This window comes from Apodemus sylvaticus, chromosome 1, assembly GCF_947179515.1.
Source record: "Apodemus sylvaticus chromosome 1, mApoSyl1.1, whole genome shotgun sequence".
NCBI classification, from domain to species: Eukaryota; Metazoa; Chordata; class Mammalia; order Rodentia; family Muridae; genus Apodemus; species Apodemus sylvaticus.
Window position 1 is genome coordinate 52490985 of NC_067472.1, and position 17249 is coordinate 52508233.

General features: G+C 54.0%; 2 protein-coding genes across 3 annotated transcripts in view; one reads left to right on the forward strand and one right to left on the reverse strand.

The window, feature by feature from the left end:
- The first annotated feature begins 8 nt into the window (after positions 1 to 8).
- On the forward strand, positions 9 to 12642 carry Tmem132a (transmembrane protein 132A). 2 transcript variants are annotated; one of them, XM_052189781.1, is made up of 11 exons: positions 9 to 259; positions 2620 to 2834; positions 3077 to 3295; positions 4134 to 4465; positions 5651 to 5800; positions 6112 to 6310; positions 6409 to 6552; positions 8047 to 8249; positions 10081 to 10354; positions 10722 to 10913; positions 11326 to 12642. In XM_052189781.1, exons 1-11 carry the CDS (start codon positions 172 to 174, stop codon positions 12367 to 12369), a joined length of 3060 nt encoding a protein of 1019 aa, XP_052045741.1. In that variant the 5' UTR covers positions 9 to 171; the 3' UTR covers positions 12370 to 12642. The 2 variants fall into 2 exon arrangements, with proteins under 2 accessions (XP_052045741.1, XP_052045742.1); XM_052189782.1 differs by having other exon boundaries at positions 6115 to 6310.
- The window catches only part of Slc15a3 (solute carrier family 15 member 3), a 15436-nt gene continuing 10744 nt past the window's right edge, over positions 12558 to 17249 (reverse strand). The window contains exons 3-8 of the mRNA XM_052189783.1: positions 17140 to 17249; positions 16090 to 16197; positions 15384 to 15552; positions 14698 to 14856; positions 13305 to 13460; positions 12558 to 12843 (exon numbers count right to left, since the gene is read on the reverse strand). The exon at positions 17140 to 17249 is cut by the window's right edge and continues 38 nt beyond it. Of these exons, the coding sequence (XP_052045743.1) occupies positions 12689 to 12843; positions 13305 to 13460; positions 14698 to 14856; positions 15384 to 15552; positions 16090 to 16197; positions 17140 to 17249 (857 nt within the window). The 3' untranslated portion in view covers positions 12558 to 12688. The remainder of the gene's footprint in view (positions 12844 to 13304; positions 13461 to 14697; positions 14857 to 15383; positions 15553 to 16089; positions 16198 to 17139) is intronic.

A 17249-nucleotide genomic window follows, 5' to 3' on the forward strand; every position in this document is an offset into this window, starting at 1 on the left:
CCCCGCTGCTCCCGCTCCATTGTCTGGGAACTGCAGCCGCGGGCCAGCGACGCAGGGAACTGGCTGGCCACAGCGGCCGGCGCGGAGCCGGCGCGGGAGATGCGGGGCCAGATCGCAGCCACCTGAGCCGCGCGCCGGTTACCCGCCTTTGGTGGGAAGGAGTGCGCCTGGATGACTGAACGCGCGACTGCGGCCCCTCGGGGGCCCTACGGTGCCTGGCTCTGCCTCCTGGTGGCTCTCGCCCTGGAAGTCGTGAGAGGTCAGAGGGAAGGGAAGGGAGGGGAGGGGCGACCTGGCCCTGCCGGCCGAGGCTACGCGCCAGTGATGCCCCCAAGCCTTTGGGCTCAGGAACTAAACCTAGAGCGATGCCCTGAAGAGGTCTAACCTTGGGAAACCGGCTCCCAGCCAACAGCCCTTTTGCTTTCTTCACTGTGCACCACCTGGATGCTCCTACCTGAGCCTAAGGTCTTCTCACTCCCATCCTCACCAGCCCGGTCCCAACTCCTCTGCGAGCTCCCTCTCCAGCCCCGACATCTAACCCGAGTGCCCTGCTTCCCGGTGCACCACGTCTCCCTAACCTGCTGATCTGGCCCCCAGAATCCCGCCGGTTAGTCACAGGAATGTAAAACAGCCTCATTGCCTGGGACCCCAGAGATAGGCTTCTTTTCTCTCTCTCCGCGTTCCGAGGAGATCTCCAACCTTGGAGTCTTCTGGGAGAGTCCCAAGCCTTTCCGAACCCTTGTGGGAAGGGGCGCAACAGCTACTGCGTGCCTGACATGAACTGGGGCTGAAGATGTGATAGGAACTGGGAGACTGAAGTCGTCTCTACCCTTCTGCCCCCATCGAGAGGACTGGACTCCCAGTGGTGGGAAACCATGGAAGTCCGTGGGTGTCAGGCTACTGAGCATCCCTGTAATTATGGAAGCATTGAATTAGAAGGTGGACCGGAGCCACCCTAAGGGCCAACAGTCACTCACTTGTTACCCTTAGGGATATTGGTGTGCGGGGCGAAAGGGGGGGGGGTGCGAGGGCGCTCTAGAGAAAAGCCCCGCTGTCCTAGCTCAGCTGTGGAACTGAACCCGCTGGGTCTGGAACTTCTTTCAGGTACCTGCTCCACACCCTGCAGACCCAGTGGGAGTCCTAATAACCCCTCCACAGTGAGGGAAGGAACGCTTCATCATTCCCCTCACTAACAATCTCACTTCGTGTATGATCTACCAAGCTTACAAAGCCCTCCCCTGCCTACCGGGTTACGAAATACTCCCACCCGGCATACCAGTGAGAAAACCCAGGCTCTAAGATGCTGGTGATTGGTCCATCCTTCATGGAACAGAGCTAGGATGTAAAGTCAGATCTCTTCCCCCTCAGACCCCAAACCTCTTCAGGGAGAGTCGGGAATTCCAGAATGAGTAAGACAGAGCTTGGGGTTGACATAATTCAGGAGAGGGAGCAGAGCCAAGCACATGGACTGTACTTGCGGTTCCAGGAACTCTGGAGAAACGGGAGGATTGTTCCCCATCTTAGAAAAGCAGTAGCAGCAAGCAGAGCCGGAACAAGGTGTCTGGCAAGGGGCTGAATGATCACTGAAGGCTTCTCTGAGGAGGCCTTGACCCTGAGGGAGGGGGAGGGTACAGTGTGAAGCCCACATGGCATGCTGCTGTTGCCTTGGATGGAAAGGCTGGGTAGCTAGGTGGTGAGTTCCTTACTGGCCTCTCAGGTCCGCTGCAGGTTGGAGAAGCTTAGTACATCGTTTTCTAGATCCATTAAGTGGAATTTGTAGTAAGTAATAGAAGTTAATCCACAGAATTGTGTGAGAATTGAAAGAGCTACTACATGTAAAATTGTATCTGTGTGGGGTTAAGTACTTTAAAAATTGTTACTCTTTGGGGATTGTAGTACAAATCAATATAGCCATAGTGGACCTCTGTGCTTTTTATGAACAGATATCCCATCTCCTCGGATTTGTGTTCCCACCCTTAGTGAGTGACAGTAGCCTCACAGACCTCTTTGGTACCCTCCCCAAGTCTCATTCCCGAACCCCGATCCCCAGCTAGGACTAGGGCTTGATTCCCCAGAAGAGGTCCAGCTTGGAAATGTTAGTATGTGAGCTGCCAAAGCGAGCACTCGAGTTTGGAAATTTGATGTGGGTGTGCCTTGACTGATTGGACTTGGACGGGGTGACCAGCCAAGTCCACCAAAGGACAAGACGCAGCCAAATGAGCCCCCATTTCCACAAAGCTCAACTGGGAACCATCTTTTACTGAGTAGTTCCCAATGCATCTGTCCTCCGAATGCCCTATCTGAGGCAGGAAGGTAGTAGGGACGTGTAGAGAAGATGTTGAAACGGCTCTGCTGGAGAGAGATAAGTTCTGTGTGAGGTAGAAGGAATAGCTGGGAAGTTTACTTCTGATCCCTGACTCTCAAACTCTATCTGCTTTTGCGAGGCTCTCAGTCACCTCATCCGTGAAATGGGATGATTCCTCTACATCTAGGAGATGGATGGTGCATTCGTGGTCCATCTCGCCCTCTCCTCCCTAGCCCCAGAATGACATTAAGCCCAGTTCAGCCCCTGTGAGTTCTGTAGCCATCCCACGTCTACCCGTCCTTACTTCTCTTCAGTTGGCAGTAACCGTGACGCCCCGGACCCCATCTACCTGCCAGTCGCCCTACAACTCCTGGACGCCCCTGAGCATTTTCGTGTGCAGCAGGTGGGCCATTACCCGCCTGCCAACTCTTCCCTGGCCTCTCGCTCTGAGACCTTCCTGCTCATGCAGCCCTGGCCCAGGGCACAACCACTTCTCCGGGCCTCCTACCCACCTTTTGCCACTCAGCAGGTAAGGATAGGGCCCAGGGACTTCCAGGCAAATGAGATTCATGGGGTTCTGGGGCTCTTCTCATTTTCCTATCTAAGCACCAATAAGGGATTGGGCATGATGTGGCCCATATTAGGGTGATGTGGCCATAGATAGTTTTCCCATTCTCTACATAAAAGACTGAGGCCTCTAATCTCCTGCTGTGCTGAGATTATAAGCCTCTCCACCCAACCCTGTAGATGAGCACGCTTGTCTTTTTCCAGGTGGTCCCTCCTAGGATCACTGAGCCCCACCGGCGGCCTGTCCCTTGGGATGTGCGGGCTGTTTCCGTGGAAGCAGCGGTGACTCCAGCAGAGCCCTATGCCCGTGTCCTCTTCCATCTCAAAGGACAGGATTGGCCACCAGGGCCTGGCAGCTTGCCCTGTGCCCGACTACATGCGACACACCCTGCAGGCACTGTCCACCAAGCCTGCCGCTTCCAGGTGAGTGGTTGATCCTGCTGTGGGTGTGGTCCATGCAGGTTTGGTGCCAGGGTGGAAAGGAAAAGACTGTACCATAGTCTGAGAGTCTAGGGGCATTGCTACCTGGCTCTGGTTTGGTCCCCGATTGCCCTAGGAGAGGGTCCCTTGAGGATTTCAGTCCATGATGCATGCTTTGGGCACATAGTGTCTCTGAGGCACCAGTTCCCACCAACAGGGAACTGGAGAAAAAAAGAAATGAGGCAAATGTCAGTCACTGTAACAGAGCCATTAACCTTTGTGTGTAGTGATGGAACTTTTGTGGGTTCTATTTTCATTATTGTGCAGTTGGGCCCAAACACCCACTGGAGAGAACTGTTTCTTTCCTTTTCTTTCTTTCTTTCTTTCTTTCTTTCTTTTTTTTAATATTTTATTTATTTTATATGAGTACATTGTAGCTGCCTTCAGACAAACCAGAAGAGGGCATCAGATCCCATTACCGATGGTTGTAAACCACCATGTGGCTGCTGGGAATGGAACTCAGGATCTCTAGAAGAGCAGTCAGTGCTCTTAACCGCTGAGCCATCTCTGCAGCCCTGAGCCCTGAGAACTGTTTCTTGCTCTTGATATTCTGAGCTCTAGGCAAGTCCTGGGGTGTGGTAAAGATGGTCCCATTTTGCTCCGAGTCTGTTCAAGAAGAGTGACTTACAGAGACCTAGACCTGTGGGTCCCTGGTTTAGGGTGGCACCCAGGAGACATCCTTGGTTCTGCCTTTCATAGCTTTTTTTCTCCCAGTGGGAGCAAGACTCCTCCTCACCCTTCCCAGGGCCAACCACAGCCTTCGCTCTCGCTGTCTTTGCAGCCATCTCTGGGTGCCTGTGTGGTGGAACTGGAGTTCCCCTCTCACTGGTTCTCCCAAAGCGCCACCACAAGGGCTGAACTGGCCTACACGCTGGAGCCTGCAGGTGAGGGCCCTGGCAGCTGTGGCCCTGGCATGGAGGAGGACCCCAGGGAGCAGGCTCTCCCAGTGGGTGGTGTGGAGCTGCACCCTGAAGACCCCCCACAGTACCAGGAGGTACCTCTGGATGAAGCAGTCACTTTGCGTGCACCTGATGTGCCAATGCGGCCAGGCCAGCTCTTCACTGCCACCCTCCTGCTTCGGCACAATTTCACTGCCAGCCTTCTTACTCTGCGGTGAGGACTCGGGCCTTATGGGTAGAAGAGGTAATAGGGGCTTAACAGCGGGTTTCTAGTTTTCCTGTGGTCTCGCTGGAGCTCTGGGTCTCTACCAACTGTGAGTTCTATGTAAAAGTCCCAAGCAGAGAACTGCAAGCTGCTGTGCTGGGCACCATCCAGGAGTAGAAAACCTCCCTGGAACTTATTGTCCTGGGATAGAGGAGGCAGGAGAGGCTTGGAGCCTGAGAAGTGTAGTGTCCAGGGCTGGGTCACGCTCAAACGATGATAAGATGGATATCTCTGTGGGCTTGAGTATCCATAAGTTTCTCCTGCTTGCCGTTCTCACTGAGGAGGACGGCCTTTGGACAAAGCCTACTCCTGCCCATCAAAGACCCCCATTCTGTTATCCCTTTCTATAGGACGTTGCTCCAAAGCAGCCACTCTCCTACCCAGTAAAGCTGGCAAGGACGTGTAATATAACTTCTCTTCTACCTTTGTGGATATATGGGAGTTCCACCGCACCTGTCTCCCTACGTACCTCTCATGCCTGTTCAGTCTCCATCATCCACTGGGTCCACAGATCTTTCAGTACCAGTCCTGTGTCTCCACACTGGAGTTGTTGCACAGAAGTGTGCAAGCGGCCCCCCCCCCCATCTGTACCAAGGACTGGAAGAGAAAGCATGAACTAGATTAGACAGCGTGGGGGTGGGGTACTCAGCTGAAGCGATGATGAACCCTGGGGACTTGGGCAGGTGGGCAGAGCAAGGGGGAAAAATCATCTACCACTCTAAGAAATAGTGTTTAGGAAGAAAGGTAGACTAGGCTGTGGGTGTAGCCTGGGCAAAGGTCTGGGGACATGAATGTGAGCTGGGTTAGGAAGGGGTGACTCTTGGGATGGCCCAAACCCAGAAGGTATGAAGAGATGTCACTGCCCCATTGAGGCTGAGCCAGGCTCTGGAACACCAGGCCTGGGCTTCAGCTTGTGGGCAGTAGAGTCTGGTGAGTGGCTTTGGGGTGGGTAGAGATAGGAGCGTGATATAACCTGTCTTGAGTTGGGGGTCCTTCTGGGAAGAATAGGAGATTCCCATTGGTACTGGGAAGGCCAGATAGGGGCGGTAACATCTCTGGCTCCGCATCTGCCTTCCCAAAGCAATCAGCAGCCCAGTCTCCATCTTGGGCCAACAACCTGTACCCTCTTTGCAGGATCAAGGTGAAGAAAGGGCTGCAGGTGACAGCTGCCCGCCCAGCCCGGCCCTCCTTCTGGACTGCTAAGTTAGACCGCTTCAAGGGCTCAAAGCACCACACCAGCCTGATCACCTGTCACCGCATCGGGCCTGCAGGATCAGATTCCAGGTGCCTAGAGAGTTCCAGCCCTGGAGTTGGGGAACAGGTTTGAGGATCTGATGGAGTCCCACCGCAGATCATGTGGGGGACATATATTAGTGGTTCTCTGGATCTTAAAAGGAGCCTGGAGGCCAAGTCGGGCTCTGTAGCCAGAACGTAGCCTTAGGCTCTGTCATGTTCCACTGTGATCTTGGGGAACTCACATTACCTCTGTGCCTTGGCCTTCTTGTCAGTCAAATGGGGATAACTGTAGAGCCTGCTTATGGATGCAGCGGGTACCTGGCAGCGGGCAGACTCTCAGCTCACCTCTCTTCTGCCAGCAGCCCCCTTGAACTGTCCGAGTTCCTCTGGGTGGACTTTGCGGTGGAGAACAGCACTGGTGGGGGTGTGACCGTCACTCGCACTGTCACGTGGCAGCTGGAGTACCCAGGTCAGGCCCCCGAAGCAGAGAAGGACAAAATGGTGTGGGAGATCCTGGTGTCTGAGCGGGACATCAGAGCCCTCATCCCTCTGGCCAAGGTGAGTGCCTGCCATTTGTGCTCAGCCCCACTGGACTCCTGGTCCCAGGAACCGCAGAAGGTGCCAGCCCTGCAACTCAATGCCCCTTACACCCTCAGGCCGAGGAGCTGGTGAACACGGCTCCGCTGACCGGAGTGGCCCAGCGTATCCCCGTGCGACTTGTCACTGTGGACAGTGGTGGAGCCCTGGAGGAGGTGACAGAGCACATTGGCTGTGAGTCAGCCAATACACAGGTCCTGCAGGTGAGTGGCAGCGCTCGCCACTGGGCGTCTGCACAGCCAAGCAAAGTAGCTCTAGTCCTTTCTGCAGTACATCTCTAAGAGAACAGCTTCGCAACCACAAACCTCGTGGGCAGGGACATGATGTCAGCCTTTTTGTTTTTGTTTTTTTGTTTTTTTTATCCCAATCATCATCTCTCTAGAGTAAAGTGGGAACTCTGAAAGCTCAGCCTTAAGCTTTTTATTTTATTTTTTTAATTTTTTTGTTTTTCGAGACAGGGTTTCTCTGTGTAGACTTGACTGTCCCAGAACTCACTCTGTAGACCAAGCTGGCCTTGAACTCAGAGAGATCCTCTTGCCTCTGCCTCTCAAGTGCTAGGATTAAAGGCCATGCCACCACCACCTAGACTTAAGCTTATTTTCAGTTATTATCCACTCGTCCATCTTGGCCCTGGCCAGGGAGCTAAGCTGGAAGACTTCGTGTGCTTCGGAGTCAGGGAGATTTGGGGGAGACCCGTGTTACTTACTTTTCTCACTCCTGAGACAAAATGCTTGACAAAAGCAATTTAGGAAGGAAGGGCGTATTCTGTACTTCAAGGATATTGTCCAGTACAGCAGGGAAGGAAGAGCGGAGGAGCCAGAGGCTCACGGTGCACTGTCGTCAGGAGGCAGAGGGATGAAGACTGGTGCTCAGATCAAAGGATTTCTCCCATCTCTGTGAGCTCAGTCTAGGAGCTTCCTCACAGACTTGTCTCCAGATCTGTCTCCCAGGGGGTTCTAAGTCTTGTCAAGCTGACAGTGTTAATCATCACAACCCATCTTTGTTACTAGCTGTGTGATCATGTGAAGTGTCTTAACCACTCTGAGCCTCCAGTCTCTCAACGTATTATTAGGTTGCTGTAAGAATTAAAGTGTCTAAGACAGTACCTAGTGATAGCAAGAACTGAAGTTCAGCAGTTACTGCTGTTATAGTATGATGAATTAATCATAATAAAGCACTGTTGTAATGACCAGGGTAGGGGAGTGGTTAAGAGGGTAGACAGCTTTCTCTGTCTTGAGGTCCTAATGAGGAAGTATTGACCCAGATCCTAGGCAGCAGTGACTGAACCTCGGGGGCTCCTGGGTGGATAGGTGGGCCTGTCTAGCCCCTCTGCCCACTTAGCTGTTGCTGGCTGTTAGATGCCTCCAGCACCAATGTCTGAGATTGGCACTGAGGAGCTAAAGTTGTAAGTTCAACCCAGACTCTGCTAGGAGGACCCTGCTAGACTGTGTTATGTTGGCATGCAAATGGCCCCGCTCATCCCTTGGAGAACCTAAAGTATAACCCAATGTCTCTGGAGAGGATTTTGGTAGTACAGCAACATACTTTAAGCTAAGAGCAGCGAGTCCCACCATCCAGCCTACCATAAAACATGTGTTTGTGATATCAGAGCTGAGTTTGAGTTGTAGCCCTGCTTATGGCTGGAGTAGTATCAGTGCCTGTCATTTGTGTCTCAGTCCGTCTCTGCCTTGCCATAGGTATCTGAGGCCTGTGATGCTGTGTTTGTGGCTGGCCAGGAGAGCCGGGGTGCCAAGGGGGTGCGCGTGGACTTCTGGTGGCGCCGACTTCGGGCCTCACTGAAGCTGACTGTATGGGCCCCGCTCCTGCCCTTGCGCATTGAGCTGACCGACACCACTCTGGAACAAATCCGAGGCTGGAGGGTCCCTGGCCCAGCAGAAGGGTGAGTGCAGACCTGCAGGAGCCCATGGGGCATGGGGCTTAGTGAATTCCTTCTGGGACTAAAGGTATGCAGTGGACACTTCCGTGGACCCGGGCTGGGGTCTGAAACACTGCTTGCTATTTGCAATGCCTTCTGCCCACCCAACCTGTATTAATTACTTTCTGTGTTACCATGACAATATATTTGTCAAAAGAAACTTAAAAAACACAGGGTTCATTTTGGCTCACAGGTCAAGGTACAGCCCATTCTGGTGGGCCAGTCATAGCGGCAGGCGTTTAGACTGCTGGACAGGCTACATCGCATCCGGAGTCAGGAAGTGGGAGATGGATGGATGGATGGATGGATGGATGGATGGGTGGATGGATGGACGGACGGATGGATCGGATGGATGGACTGGGTGGCTGGCTGGCTGGCTGGATGGGATGAATGGATGATGGATGGATGATGGATGGATGGATGGACGATGGATGGATGATAGATGGATGGATGGATGGATGGATGGACGATGGATGGATGATGGATGGATGGACAGATGGATAGATGGATGGATGGATGATGGATAGATGTCTGGATGATGGATGGACTGATGGATGGATGGATGGATGGATGGATGATGGATGGATGGATAGATGGATGGACGGATGGATGATGGATGGATGTCTGGATGATGGATGGGTGGGATGGATGGATGGATGTCTGGATGGTGGATGATGGATGGATGGATGGACAGATGGACGGATGGATGGATGGATGATGGATGGATGTCTGGATGATGGATGGATGGATGATGGATGGATGGACGGATGGATGGATGGATGGATGATGGATGGATGGATGGACGATGGACGGATGGATGGATGGATGATGGATAGATGGATGGATGATGGATGGATGGATGGATGATGGATGGATGGATGATGGATGGATGGATGATGGATGGACGGACGGACGGATGGATGGATGGATGGATGCTGGTGCTGGTACTCATCCCAGTTTGAACTTCTTATTCAGGAGTGGGACCCCAGCTGATGAGATGGTACTGCCCATAGTTAGGGTACATCTTCCCACCTCAGTCACCCAGATTAAAAAGCTACCTTGCTGTCATGCTCAGAGATTTGTCTCCTAGAAGAGTCTAGATTTTCGTCAAGTTGACAATATTAGCTCTCACCCTACCTTTGACCATTAGAACCCTGGCCACTGTAGTAGTGTAAACTGGCAACCACCATACTCCCCTCCTACCCCCGGTTTCTGAATCTGTTGTAACACATACAAATTCTTTTTGCTTGGTTTTCTGCCCATCTTTCTTCAGTCCTACATTCCATCCCTGAGAATGTTCACTATTCAGAGCCTTGAATGTCCCCAAGCTCCATAGAAATCAATTACACCGGGTAGTGGGGAGGCTCACCAGAACCTGAGAGCAAGGATGAGGTGTACTGTAAGGAGTGTAGCACTCAGACCTCGTAGACAGAGTTGTCACCCCATTGCCTTGTTACTTCCCCCCTTGAGAGGTATACAGAAACAGGCACAGCCAACTGAATAGACAGGCACATTTGGACAGTCTGGACTGACTGGGAGCCGGGCATCACTGAGCAGAAAGAGTCAGCACCCAGAAAGGAGAGTATTCAGGACAGAGTCTGAACAACAGGAGACATACACCAATCTTGTTACTATTCTTAGTTTATCATTTGTGCAAGCTAAGTCTGGAGCAAGGGCATTAAACTTTCATCTAGAACCCCTAGACAGGTGACTGGGCAGGGCCTTGCTGAGTTTGGAGTTTGGGGAAGGAGTGGTCTCCAGTGGGCGGGCCCCTCACTGACGCCCCTCCTCGCAGGCAGTTGGAGCCTGAGGCTGCTGCTGAGGAGGTGGAGCGGCGCTCCCGCGGTTGCCGCCTGCAATACCAGAGAGCTGGGGTGCGCTTCTTGGTGCCCTTTGTGGCTCACCCGCTGGACGGTGGCCGCCGCCTCACCCACCTACTTGGTCCTGACTGGTTGCTGGATGTGAGTCACCTCGTGGCAGCCCATGCCCACGTGCAAGATCCTCGCATAGCCTCCTTGGAAGGTGGCCGCATCCTAGTGGGACGGGAGCCTGGAGTCACCTCAATCGAGGTGAGCCACCACAGGGGACGCTAAAGAGATAGACTTTGTCCCCTTCCCCCAGGGTACTGGTGTCCCCAGACTGTTCATACTGTAGAAGGGGCTTACTGTGGTGGGGAGGGAATAGGTGGGCAGTCTGGGAGACATGGGGGTGGGGCTAAATGAGAATGAAGATCGCTGTAGGAAATGCTATGGGTGTGAAGGGCTAGGGTATAGTATAGATGCACAGGGACCAGGCCTCTGGAAAAAGGACACTGTCCTCTGGTGTGGATTGGAGTCTTTATGTGTTACAGTGTAGAGATGATGCCAAAACAGGGTACTTTAGGGAGATGGTGTGTGGGAGGGAGACCCCCCACTTTCAGTTGCTTTCCACTCTTAGGTTCGTTCCCCGCTGTCTGACTCCATCCTGGGGGAGCAGGCACTGGCTGTGACAGACGACAAGGTCTCAGTGCTGGATCTGCGAGTGCAGCCTGTGATGGGCATCTCACTGTCCCTGAGCCGGGGCATGTCCCACCCTGGAGAGGTCACAGCCACATGTTGGGCCCAGTCAGCTCTTCCAGCCCCAAAGCAGGTGATGGCTGGGGGTGAGAGAGCATGGTCAACTGCTATAGATGGGGGTTGATGGAGGAGGCTGGGAGGAAGTGGGTCCTCCTGGGACCTGGACCCCTTGTTCTAGGGTTTTCCAAATAAGGACTACTTCCCTGTGAAGTAGCGAGTTCTCTGTCTGGAAGGGATCAAGCCGTGGCTGGCTGGAGTATGGCGTTGGGAGGTTCATTAGATTCTCCTGAGGACTCAGACTCCTGGGCTGAGTGGCAGACAGGTGATTGACACGCGTCCCCTCTCTCCCTGTGTTTTGTCCATTTGCCTGTGTCTCTGTTTGCTCCGTGCTCTTTCTTCCGTGTGGCCTGTCCCTGTGGGAGTGGTCTGTGTGTGCATGCGTGCGTGCCCTCGCGTGTCTCTGCTTGTGTCCGTGTGCCCTGCAGGAGGTGGCCCTCTCCCTGTGGCTGTCCTTCTCTGACCACACGTTGGCCCCAGCCGAGCTCTACGACCGCAGTGACCTGGGGCTGTCGGTCTCAGCTGAGGAGCCCAGTGCTGTTCTACCAGCTGAAGAGCAGGGAGCCCAACTTGGCGTGGTGGTGAGTGGTGTGGGTACCGAAGGGCTGCCTCTGCACGTGGCTCTGCACCCCCCGGAACCCTGCCGCCGGGGCCGCCATCGTGTCCCCCTGGCCTCAGGCACCGCCTGGCTAGGGCTGCCCCCTTTGCCCACACTGGCTCCTGCCCTCCCATCCAGCCCTGCCCGGATCCCGCTGTTCACAGAAGCCACTGTGGAGGGAAAGCGGCAGGTAGCAGGCGATATGGGGGGACATGTGGGTATTAGGGGCAAGTTTGAGCGGGCAGAGGAAGAAGCTGGGAAGGAAGAAAATGAGGCCAAAGAAGAGGAGGAAGATGAGGAAGAGATGGTGCCTGCCCCTCAGCGTGTCACCGACCTAGAGCTGGGAATGTATGCTCTGCTGGGCATCTTCTGTTTGGCCATCCTCATCTTCCTGGTCAATGGTGTGGTCTTTGTGTTGCGCTACCAGCGCAAAGAGCCTCCTGACAGTGCTACAGACCCTGCCTCCCCTCAGCCACATAACTGGGTGTGGCTGGGCACCAATCAGGAGGAACTGAGTCGTCAGCTGGACCGATGCTCTTCCCCGGGTCCGCCCAAAGGGGAGGGGGGCTGTCCCTGTGAAAGTGGGGCAGGAGGGGATGCCTCCGCCGTTGCCCCCAGTGCTTCAGAGAGCCCTGCTGGCTCCTCGAGCACCCTGGTCCGCAAAGAAGCTGGGGGACGCCGGAAGCGAGTCGAGTTTGTGACGTTTGCGCCAGCACCCCCGGCGCCGCTGCCCGAGGAGCCTGTAGCGGCCCCGGCTGTACAGTCCATCCTGGTGGCGGGTGAGGAGGACATCCGCTGGGTGTGCGAGGACATGGGGCTGAAGGACCCAGAGGAGCTTCGGAACTACATGGAGAGGATCCGGGGCAGCTCCTGACTACTCCCCCGCCCGCCAGGTGCAGCTTTGCCCACCAGCTCAGGCACTGGGACCAGCATATCCGGCTATACTTCTTGCTGGCTCTTATGCTCATCCTCTGGTGCTTGTTGATCTGAGTCCCCTGCTGGGTCCCCTCAGGGACCCCATCCCAGGCCCCTTTCACCCCCACCCCTTGTCATGGACTATGGTCAAGAGGGGAGGGCGCATGCCCCTTATTTATGGGAACCACTTCATTCTACTGTCGGGTACAGAATAAATGAAAAAACGGGCATAGCTGCTCCTGCCGTGGCACTCTCTGTCAGGGTGGGTGGACACCACTTTAGCCCCTGATCCTGCTGGCCGAGCTCTGGGAGGCTGAGTCCTGACGAGTCCTCTCATAGCGACCAGCAATCCAAAGAAACAGGACGGCTGTGACAGCCTGAATGCCGGCTAGCAGGAAGAAGTAAAGGTCCATCCGACAGTTGTTGATGTTTCCTGGGGACAGGAAGGCTGGCATGTGGGTGGGCAGAGACTCGATGGGTTAGTAGCTAAAGCCACACTCCAACTGGCGTGGTCTAAGAGTGCTGGGGTGAGAACCCTATAGTACTTTAACTAATACTGATGTTTGCTTCAAGCCTTCAAATAGAGGAATTAGATGCAGTGGGTAGGCTCTTCCACTAGGCCCTGATGGAAATTCTACACCTTGATGATATAAAATTTCTTGGTGCATTTCCCATTCCTGTATTCAAAGGCTTGAAGCAAACATCAGGCAAACAAACAAACAAAAAACAAACAAAAAACCCCAAAACAATAACAAACACTATAGTAGTAATGGCTGAGTTCCAGATGCAAGACGGTATCTCTGAGCATCACTGAGTCTAAAGCATAGCTGTTCTTCCCATTCCTAAGCCTCCCTCCGATCCTCTCTTCTCTGGGGAGGGTCCCCTCCCACTCACCAAAGTCCTTGGGGCAGTACATCCAGCCTCCAGGAAAGGACAGAAGGGCCACCAAACCAGAGCCTAGCAGTGAGCCGACCCCCGAAAGGCAGAAGAAGATGCCCATGATGGCGCCCTGCATGGAGCGAGGGGCTTCTGAGTAGGCGAACTCCAGACCTGTGGCAGAGACAGGAAAGGACTTGAGCTACAGGGCGAGCGGAGATGGGTCCAAGTGTGGGGAATCACGCTCTTCCAAGCCTCTACCCTAACTCCCCTGCTTGGCTGTGCCCTCGTGGCTGACAGCACCGGCTGACAGCACCTGTGATGTGATGCATGTTATTTGCCCTGCTTGCCCACACCTGATGAAGCACTCGCCCTGGATACCATAAACACGACCCAGAGCTCTGACTATTTCCTTTCCTCCTGGGTTCCCCAACGATGGGGATGGGTTGCAGCTGAGTCAGCTTCTCCCCCACCTGTGCCCACCTTCCTTCCACACCACCATCAAATCATTTCCAATCAGCCTCTAAAACAGTTTCCAAGTGGAGGCCTCCCTTTCTGTCCCTTCTCTCCTGGGCCCTGACCTCATCACCCACACATGGCTGGGTGGGTCTCTGATACTTCTTGGAGGCTTCCATTCCTATCAGACTGATGGGAGGAGGGAAAGGTGCTGTTGGCCTCAGGGGAAGCGTCACCATCCAGGCTCAGCCATTGGACCCACTGTGACTGCTCCCCAGGCCCCTCCTCTCCTGTGCCATGCCCCTCCCTCCACGCCATGCTCCTGGCCCATGCCCTTTATTATGGCATTAGAGTTCTTCCCACACTTGCTGACTTCAGCTTTCCCAGAAGCCTGTCTTGTCCCTCTCCCTGCCTTACCCACAACCCAAGCCACACTCTACAGTCCCCAGGCCGCCACCGGTTGAGCTTTTTTTTTTGCTTGCAATTTGAATTCATAGTTTTATCATCAAGAATTTCTATCAGGGCCTAGTGGAAGAGCCTACCCACTGCTTATAGTTCTGGCTCCCTAACCATGTTGGAAGAGGATTAGGAGTGTAACACACACACACACACACACACACACACGGACAGTCCGGAGTTCTAGAAGGGCGGAGCCACCAAGCCAGAAGATTATTGAGGAAAGAGGCAAAGGCAAAAGGCAGACAGTCCACAGCACATGGGAATACATGGAAAGTCCCTTTTATCCTCCAGCTCCACAGGGCCTGTTGTATGCTGGCTCCAGCCTGTAAGTCCCTCAAACCTCACGGGAACAGACGCAGACCTCATTCAGAACCACTGCCCCCTTCCATGCAGAGGCCACAGTGCCGAGCCCATGCTTCCCTGCTGGTCTGGAGGTAACACCCAAGCGGAGCCCAGGACCGGTGGAAGAGCTGGGGAAGGAAGGAATCCAGGGTACCTGCGATGCTGGCAAAAATCTCACTGATCCCGATGAGCAGGTACTGGGGGATTTGCCACCAGATAGACAGCGGTGCTGCATAGTATAAGTCCTTCCCAATCAGCTGAGGCACTGTCTGGTTGGCAGTAACGTACCGTAAGCGTTCTTGCTCCAGGACTCCTAAGGGGTTGTGGGGTGGGGAGCAAGAGAACAGTCAGACCACCCCATGCAGCTTGGGGCTTGAGTTCCAACACCCTACCCTGCCACCTTGAGTGCTAGGAAGCTCAGCTGGGTCTTGCATTTTGTAGGAACTCTCATTAATCCAGCCTGTTACAACACATTCTTTGCAAATGAAGAAAGTGAAACTTAGGTTGAGCAATCAGCCCAGAAACACAGAGGTGATAACCAGTTAGGGCTGAATCTTAGTCCCGGTATATCTGGGTTTCAAGCCGGGCTACTTTCCATACGATCACATGGCTTCTCTAGGGCAAGGTTAGGTATCAGGGCAGCGCTCCCAGCCTGGATTTTATCATCTTCTCCCCCTCGGTGCTTGGGGGACACCTTTGCCCTGGTGAATGTGCCACAATCAGATTGGACTTGCATTCCAATCCTGGCCCTTCCTTTGGCTTGTTGTACAGCCCTGGTCAAGTCACCTAACCTTGTGGAGACTCCATCCTCTTGACGAATGAATCTGATGCACCACGCACCTGCCACTATGATGGAGGTGAACCCAAAGAACATGCCCAGGGCCATCTTCTGCAGAGCCGAGGGCAGCAGCTTGCACCGCAGCAGCAGAGGATCAATCAAGCGGTCCTTGACAGGCACCAGGATCAGTATCACGGCAACATTGGCCAGCAGGAGCCAGGCTTCTGGGATCTGGGAAGGAGAGGGCCAGGATAGGCAGGCTAGCTGAGCGGAAAGAGCTCTGGGCCGGACACTATCCCTGAGTAACCCAGGGCTAGTGGCCCCGACCCAACACCAACACCCCTGGAACTCAGCCTTCTCAACTGTGTGAGTAGGGGACAGGATTATCTCAAGGACGGCAACGAAGTTCTTCCTGGACACAACTTTACATCCTGTGCACAACATGGAAAGGGTGTCAGGGAAATAGGAGAAAAGGCAGTGTTGAGCAGTGACCTGTGTGTGGCCTGGGGGTGCAAAATGAATGGTAAGTGTTGGGAGACACCTGGCCTGAGTTTCTGTGGGTCATGAGTTCTGATCATGCTGAGAGGGAGGCTTGGTGGTGCACACATCCCCCACCTTGCAGGTATCCTAAGCATGCTGCCTCACTGAGTGGGTACGGGGGGGGGGGGGGAGGGGGGCATGGCCAACTTCATTTCCTCCTAGTCACACAGGATGTAGATTCTCACAGCCGAGGCTTGGCTAGGGCTGACCATACACTTACACTCTTACCCTGTAGTTACTGCTCTCCGATCTCAATGACAAAGAGATGTTGGGGTTGATCCGGAAGATGTTGGGGATATGGAGGTGAAGACCTTGTAGGACATAAGTGGACTGCATCTGTGGAGAGATGGAGACAGATTGGGGTGGAGCTAGTCACTGAACCTCTGGTTCCAGGATGCTTCAGGAGAGACATTCCTTAGCCACAGACAGCCCCCGGCAGTTGGTCCTTCCCCACACCAGGGAAAGGTACCTCCAACCTACTTCTCATTGAGAGGCAGCCTTGGGGATGGGGGCTTCTGATGTTCTCAGGCTGTGGGCAGTGCTCACAGATGATCCCAGACCTAGCAGCAGCCACTCACGTGCTCTTCCCGTTTGTGTCTCCAGGGCTCACAAAGGGTGGGTATGGGCAAGTGTTTATTGAAATGGGGAACATAAGGACATGGCTGTCTCCACTGGGAGTTGTCGTCCAACAGTGAAGCCAAGCTGAGTGCTGAAGATTGACACAGCCAGTGGAGAGGTACTGATCTGCCTCAGGACTTTGGAAACAAGTGCTGGAAGGATCAGGTTTGGTGTCCTCAACCCTCGCTGTACCAGACATTGCCAGTCTAGCTGACCTGAAGAGCAGGGATTCCAGGAGACTCCTGGCAGGGGACCATATAGGGGGTGCTCTGGGGTCCCTCGGGTCAGCAGCCACTTGTTGACCACTGCAAAAGGATGTCAGTGTCCTGTTACGGTCGTCTTGCCCATGTCCATGTCATGTGGGACAGTCTGTGCCACCCTAGACTAGCAGCCTTTGATGGGGATCTTAGGTGTAGGTGGCAATGGCCTTGTTACTTGGGGGTTAGGAATGGATTAGGTTGCTGCCCTGATTCCACACAAGTGAAAACACATGCACACATATATGATGCATGTACATGTATATACACTCAAATGCACATGGAGTGCACACACACACACACACACACACAAAGTAATACTATGGGCTTCTAAGACAGAGGTTGAGCCCATGAGGGGCTGGGGTGCCAGGCCCCTCCCTGATCAGAAGGCAGAAGGGCCTACCTGGAAATATACCATCCAGTAAGGCACAAGGGTCACCATCACAGGCAGGATCTTCACCAGGACCTGGAAGTTGGCCATATCTTCTTGTGGAGAAGGTCCAGGCTGGTTAG

Coding starts and splice junctions, on each gene's coding strand:
- Tmem132a (XM_052189781.1), top strand. CDS start 172: ATGACTGAACGCGCGACTGCGGCCCCTCGGGGGCCCTACGGTGCCTGG. Junction 260..2,619: donor CGCCCTGGAAGTCGTGAGAG/GTCAGAGGGAAG, acceptor ACTTCTCTTCAG/TTGGCAGTAACCGTGACGCC. Junction 3,296..4,133: donor ACCAAGCCTGCCGCTTCCAG/GTGAGTGGTTGA, acceptor CTGTCTTTGCAG/CCATCTCTGGGTGCCTGTGT.